General features: G+C 39.6%; 1 protein-coding gene across 3 annotated transcripts in view; it reads right to left on the bottom strand.

The window, feature by feature from the left end:
- Window positions 1–284: 284 nt before the first annotated feature.
- mpp7a (MAGUK p55 scaffold protein 7a) overlaps window positions 285–7432 on the bottom strand; it is a 113078-nt gene continuing 105930 nt past the window's right edge. Inside the window, exons 19-20 of one of the 3 annotated variants that reach the window (XM_057358240.1) lie at window positions 6272–6415; window positions 285–2770 (exon numbers count right to left, since the gene is read on the bottom strand). In XM_057358240.1, coding sequence (XP_057214223.1) covers window positions 2591–2770; window positions 6272–6415 — 324 coding nt within the window. In that variant the 3' untranslated portion in view covers window positions 285–2590. The remainder of the gene's footprint in view (window positions 2771–6271; window positions 6416–7432) is intronic. The other 2 variants (XM_057358239.1, XM_057358241.1) reach the window with 2 other exon arrangements.

The raw sequence follows: 7432 nt of genomic DNA, 5'->3' as shown, positions 1-7432 counted from the left end.
GAGCTGGGATTTAAGTCTATATTGTTGGTACAGTTTTCCATCTTCTCTCATTTGTGTTTTCCTTCAGTTATTTTCCTTCATTTACTCCCCCTCTTGTCTTTTAAAACCGGTATGACTTTCTTTCTTCCGCAGAACACAAAAGAAGATATTTTGAAGAATGTTGTTAACCGCACCCCATTCACTTGCATTGGTTTTGTGTCCATACAGTAGAAGTGAATGGGGGCCAGTGCTGTTCGGTTACCAACTTTCTTCAAAATATCTTCTTTTGTGTTCTGCGGAAGAAAGAAAGTCATACCGGTTTTAAAAGACAAGAGGGGGAGTAAATGATGAGGTGAGCTATCACTTTAGTTAAACTAGTATAATTGCATTTTCTATCATGTTAATAACCAGATAAAAGTTTTAGCCAAAGTGAGGCAGACAAAGTCACTCTATCAGTCTCAAAAAACATTGTTACCGCCGTCTGGCCAGATACACTTCCCTCTCTTTCTCTCTTCATTCATCTTTTTCATCTGTCCACGTCTGTCCTCACTATCAGCTCTGAGCGGCAGTGGCAGGGCTGTGTGAGAGAGGGGGAGCTGGAGGATTATGGGCGGTTGTGTTGGCTGCTGGTTTATTTTGGCACTTTCTCAGACGGTGAGCAGACAGCGAGCTCTGAGCGATGAGGCCGTCACACTTGCTCTTTGTGTCTGAAGACCTGAGACTGCTACTAAAGAAAGCACTGGGTGATAATCAGAAACACGAGGACACAAACAGACCTCAATTCTCAATGCTGTTTTTTAATACAAAGTTAACAGTCCAACAAAATTGCATGACATTTTGAATGTCCGTTTGGAGAGGTTTTGTAACGGCACAGGTCGTAAGCTCATGATTCTCCTCAGAACAAAACAGTAGCTGTACAGTCTTTGAATTGTTGTTAAGATGATGACATTGTAGATTTCCACATGGTTAAGATGAGGAACTGGAAATACCGGATTTAACATTGACCTTGCATATTCCATATTAAGAAAAGTTTTAAAGCCTGAGAAGAGTTGTGAAGCCTTGCTATCAGTACATCTACTGTATACGCAAGTATGATGGAAACAGAGACGATGTACATAAAATGAGATAAAGACAAGACTGACATTGAGATGAATGAAGACTGCAGTGCACCTCGGTGTTAAAGACTACATAGTGTGTTCATATGGAAAGTACGACTACACAACTCAGTGCTAAAACACAGTAACAGTCCATAGTAAAGATCCGGACAGACTTGACAACTCAACTGCAAACCAAAACCTATAAATAGCGCTGTAGATAAGACTGTAAAAATGACAAAACTATACATGTACTGTATGTAGTAACATATCATTAGGTAAGGCCATTTTGAACGTCGATTCACCTGAAATCAAAATTCGGTCATTTACGTACCCTCATGTCATTTCAAAAGTTTGATATTCTTGAAACCTAAAGGAGCCGCTGCAGTATCTGCTTGTTTCAATGAAAACGAATGGAGATGATGAGCTCTAAAAATGATAATGACAAAAAAGTATGCATAATAAAAGTTTTTGGTGGCTTTTCCATAATCTTGTTTAGTTTTATTCATTAGAAATAAGCATCCAATGCTTTTTCTAAGGGTAAATCAGTGATGTCAGAAGTGACATTTTCGGCAGAACGTTTCCTTCAATGACTTTGTTTCATTTAAAGTTGTCTAGAAGTGTATAGTGCTGGGAACCTGCTGTAAAGTTTCTTTTTATAGATGATTTCATGAGACTTGAGTTGAGAGAGACCTGTAATCAGCTCAGTACATTCACCGCCTTATAAGTGTTTGCTGAGTGCCTGCCCTCATCAGCTGGCCTTTCGGGTTAGACGAGAAAGAAAAGAAGAGAAACAATATACAGGGACCCTGCACACTTGATCGGCAATGAGGACATAATAAAAAACAGAGTGCTCACAGCTCTGATAAATCACAATAGGGCTAAAAAGGTAAAAACTATCCAAATATATTAATTTCCTATTTAAATAACATGTATTTGGGCTTTCTGAGCATCACGTGACCTTTCTCTATTTATGATAATGCTGATATAACCAGCTTCAGAAGAACAAGCCAGCGGTTTAGAGTGCTAAAGCAGCCCCAAGAATAAAAACAAAACTCTACTTACTCTCAAATTTCACTCTGATACAAAAATGCATACTCTGACCCCAGAAAAAATAATAATCATCCCTTTGGTTTCTATAAACTAATGTTAAAAATACACGGAGGCGCGGTCAGCACCACCAGACCACTTGACTGGCAGTCTGAAACGCACGTTCTGTGTCGCTGCTAAACAAGCAAACGTTTGCCTACGTTCCGAGTGTAATTACACCACTTCGGCTACATCCACCATGACCAAACATAAACAAACCTATGAGCATCCACTTCAGCTCGCCAAGAACAGATAAACCACTTCACGTATGTTAAGCTAACTCTAAAACATTATCCCCGTCACCATCTACCGCCACAAATAAAACAAAAAACTGAAATCTTGAGTTCATAGTCCTTCGCTTCCCCCCCCGCACGTTTGATTGATGTCTTGTTCCCTTGTATGTTTTGTCCTGGGTTGTGCGCTGCTCCTCAGGAATGAGTCCAGCTGATGGGCACCCAGTGAGCTTCTGTCTCCAGTTTCCTGAGCGCCTGCCTGAGCTGGCTGAAGGCGGTCGTGAGGTCATCGTTCACAATGACCTTTTCAAAGAGGTGACCGTACTGGTTTTCCATCATCTGAGAGGCTTTGATCATCTCCTGGAAGTCCTCCTCCTGAATGACAAACATATTTTGTGTGAAGCAGCTATACATTTGAAAGACATAAGGTCTGCTTAAATTCAGAAAACACAGAGACAATTTTCCACAGTATTCCCATTGCCTCCTTCCAAATAGGATTTTCATAGATGCCCTCAAAATTACACGTAATTAAAACTATTCATTTGTAGTTTTCAAAAAATTGCTTTAAATGTAAAAGTGCAAAAAATATCCATGTGATGTAGAACAGATATACGGATGTGGTGCAGAGTTTGGTTTGGTTGGTCTGGATCTTCAGTGGTTTTGGAGTAAATACTTGCAAGGGGATAAAACTGTGGTGTGTGTATTATACAATAGTGCTTTAAAAGTCATTTGACATGATAAACAGTCATGCTCATGAAATAAATCCCCAATAAACACGGGCGGAAATAATTAAGAGAGCATTCCAAATTTAATTGATCAGCATTTCTAGATGTAATGTGGCCATTCCAGTCCAGTGTCTGTTAAATTTCATCAAAATCAAACCAATCAAACTTTTACTACATGTACAAATCTTACTGTTGTGTTGCTTAAAAGTTTATATATATAAAAATACAGAGCATCTTTTCTGTTATTTTGACCTGTTTCTCCAGTTTTCATTTCTGCAAATACGTGCAAATAGAAACAATATTTTATTTGAAACCTGGGAGAAATAGTGTTCGTAGTTCACAAAATGAAACATAAATAATCATTTTACCTAAACACATACCTAGAAATAGTAAATTCAGAAAAAATGAAAATGGTCTGTTAATTTCTTCCGAGGTGTAAAAAAGTTCACGAGTCAGATGTTTACAGCTAGAAAAACAGTTTTGTAAACGATACTTTAATATGTATGTAACTGACCTGTTATTAATGTGGTATACGCAGACAAAACACCAACAAGGTGAACTAAGCTATGGCCTAGGTCCAGTATTACATTGCACCTCCTGTCACTTCATTCATCCCCACCTGTTTTCTCCTCCTGTATCTCTCTTTATCAAAAGTTGAGATTTTGTAAACATTTCAGTTTCTGTTCGGTCACATTGCCGCTGGTGTGCTGAAACGTACAGCCGTCTGTCAGCGATTGGCATAAAGCATCAAAACTTCAAGTCCATTGACTTAGTCATAGTTTTTCTAGCAGAACGCTTTGGTTCAACATGGTGGATTAGCTTGTGTTTGGCCTAAATAGTCAAAGGTTTGGCCCAAGGTCTGAAAATATCTTTTTCCTCATTCTGTCATCAAATAAAAACCTCATGCTAATTGAATTTGACCAGATGTTGTGCCTCTAGGGAAATGTTAATACCAAAACTGATCAGTTTCAAAGGTTTTTCTTTGCATTTCTCTCCAATTGTTTATTACCCAGAGGCTCAAATGCACTCATTTTCATAAAACTCTCCTCAGAAAGAAAGACTTTCTTCAGTATTCAGTACTCTCACTCTCTTACTCTCTTTTCTACAGTCGGCACGAGCTCACCCTATCTCTCAATCCTCAAGGCCCTTGACGGAAAATCAGTTTTATTGGTTCCCATAAAGTGCACCTGCCCTTATCATTAAACCTTTCAGAAAAGGACATCTCTGGGTCGTCAAGAGGTCTCTGTTTTTATATTCCCAACACAAAGGCACTTCATCTGTGGACTGGCTTGACTTTCATAAAAAAAAACATTCAAATTGGAGCTACGTTTCCATCCCTCATTACGATTCATGCCTGATGTTGAAACCCTTTGCTCTTCTGCGTTAAATGACGTGTTTTCTTGTGACTCAAAAGGGAATGAATGGTATTTTGAACTTAAAGACAAAAATGACACTGATGTTATATAAGCAATACTATTAGGGTGAACAATAGAATGAAAGTCTGGTTTCAGTGAACAATGGGATGCCTGTTGTCGACGGCGTTCCACGCTCATCTCTCTACCAGACGCAGTCTCCGGCATTTCTCTGGGAAAGAAATACAGCACCTCCTGGATAAATGATGTCTGTGACATTTCATCAAACACGATTTTTCATTCGTACCTATAGCAGGCCGAATCTGGGTGCCTTTACGCTGTCAGAATCTATAATCCATTTCTCTTACGTTTTTGCCAACCGGGGAGGGATTTTCCTCACTAGAACCCACAGCGAGGCGCTTTGAGGCTGACCTGTTGAAAGCAGGCAGACAGTCGCTCCGAAGAGTGCGGACAGCTCTGGTAAAGTTCCCTTTATGACACAGATATCCAGAACAAGATTCCCACTGACAACTGAGGATATTGCTCGATTCGTAAACTTCAAACTCTGGCATGTTTGAGCTTCTGATTCTGATGTATCAACACTCCAGGGGAATTTAAACGTGCTGGAGTATGGCGCTCTGTCTCTCACACGTTCAGTGGTTTGAGAAATGTGTTTTTCTTTTTTCTGCGCTTGATGTGACCAGAAATGAAGAAAATGGAATGAGTTAACATCACTTTGTGCATGTGTATCCATATGTGCTCCGATCTGGATGAATGTAGGCAGACGACATGCATTGTGCTTGTGTATCTGCAATCATTTACGTTTTGGCAGATGCTTCTACAGTATGAACTCATAATGCAAACAGACTAAAGCTGCTTTGTAAAAACCATTAGCATGTAGTCAAAGAATTACACAAAAAACAACTTCTACCATTATTCCAGGTTTGTGATCTATGATGTGCACATCACGGCAGAAAAAAAACGTGATGGAAATCTAGACCGGGTCAACAGGTTGACAGCTGAGCACGTTTCAGGCCAAACGACATGCTAACAGCATTTTACAGTCTTCAATATGGAACATCACCACGGTGAAAGCCAGACAAGCCATCTCCACGTGTGGTGGAGTCAGGTTGCCCCAGTGCACACTCAAAGTGAGATACACAGACAAGAGATGAACCCTGGGCAAGTCATTAAACGGCCAGCGTGTTCACACCGTATCGCACAAGTAGCGCAAAATAACTTCGGGACGGGATAAGTGTCTGGTATACGTGTTAATTACTTTCGTGTGTGAGTGGAGTCAAACGAAACACTGGTGTGGTATGAGCTCACGGGTCTCGTATCGGGTTGCCTCTCAGGGGACTGGTTACACTTAAACACATACACACGTGAGGATGAATCGAGCGACGCATTTAAATACTAACACAGGATAAGTATCTGGTTGGTCCAAAAGCAAAACGACTACAATAAATGATGTGGTGGTGTTGGTCTGCCAGGAAGTGATGAAATCTACTTCTAATTTTACAATGTGTGAGATAGTGGAACAAAAACTCAGATTTATTGTGAACGCACGATAAGACCTACAATGACCATTGGGAGCAAAAAAAGTGAATACACAAGACAGAGCGTGATGGAACCGATGACCACTGATGGATCAAAATGGTTCAGTGTAGTCAAAAACAGTATTTTCATTCTTTTCTAATGTTCACTTATGAGGTTTCATGATGGTTTGTATTCTATCTTAAAAAGCAGCTGTCTATAATTTTAAGCAGGGTTTTGGAAAGGATCTGGTGTGTGGTTACCGAGAAGGGTTTAGAAGAGCCCTTATCATCTTTGCCTGAGATGACTTTAGCGTTTTTCCTGGTTTCTCTCAGACGCTCGATGGACGGAGGCTTCACGAACACCACATATGGCTTAAACTCGGCTGTGCGAAGATGCCTCAGCGTCTGTGGAGGAGAGAATGTGAGAAAGAGGGGAAAATAAAAGGAGAGCTGCTCAAACCGCAGTCATTAAAGCAGCATCACTCATGCCATCGTGATTTACTTTGACACTGATACTTTTGAACATTATTGCCGTTAGTCACTGGTACATTTTGACAGAAAACAACCCGACCGGTTCACACTGAGCTCGACTGATTTGACTTTGCGAGTGAAAATAAAGCCCTCCGTTTAGACACATGACACCTCAGGTAGTTCCTCATGCTCAAAAACAATCAGGCCACCAAATTTGACCATGTATTTCTGGGTAGATTTTCCACTGACTAAATGAATCATTTGCTTTAAAGGAGTCATATTTTACAGTTCTGTTGCATTTTCACCTCAGAACCTCACTTACAACGCTAGTCAAAAGGTTTCTTGGCATTCTTACCCTCAAGCAGACTGTTTAAAGACGAAATGATTATAAATAATGACAGAAATCTTTGTCTTTTTTCCACAAAGTTGTTATACTGCTTCAGAAGACTTATATATTACATATATTATAACCATACATTTTAACCAACACATTTTTAAATATTTGGAGAAAATGCCATTAAGATGAATAGGAAAGGTAACAGCTCTTCTCCAGGTATTACACGGCTCGTTTGAATGCTTGATTCTGATTGGCCAGTCACGACATTTGCAGGTTCGTTATTCCCAGGCAAAAACCTCTCAAACCTAATAATACACGGTAACCCGGATGCAGCAAATCATTTTGACTTTTTTTTTGACAAATTCAATATAAATATGTATTTTAATAACATATATGACATTATATTTACAAATGATTAAATCAAATTGCCTGTGACATTTGAACCTGTCGTTTACCTTAAAACCGAAAGTAAACGGCTTTTCCTTGTGGAAGGTCTTGCATTCGGTTAAAATGAGCTCATAAAATATTTCAAATTCACATTTCAAGTCCAGTTTTTTTCTCATGTGCCAAGTAGCCGTGTATTTAAGCAGGATAATGTACAAGTAGCCGGCTGT

The sequence above is a fragment of the Triplophysa rosa genome, linkage group LG18 (assembly GCF_024868665.1).
Source record: "Triplophysa rosa linkage group LG18, Trosa_1v2, whole genome shotgun sequence".
Lineage (NCBI taxonomy): Eukaryota > Metazoa > Chordata > Actinopteri > Cypriniformes > Nemacheilidae > Triplophysa > Triplophysa rosa.
This window is presented reverse-complemented; position numbering and strand designations above follow the sequence as displayed.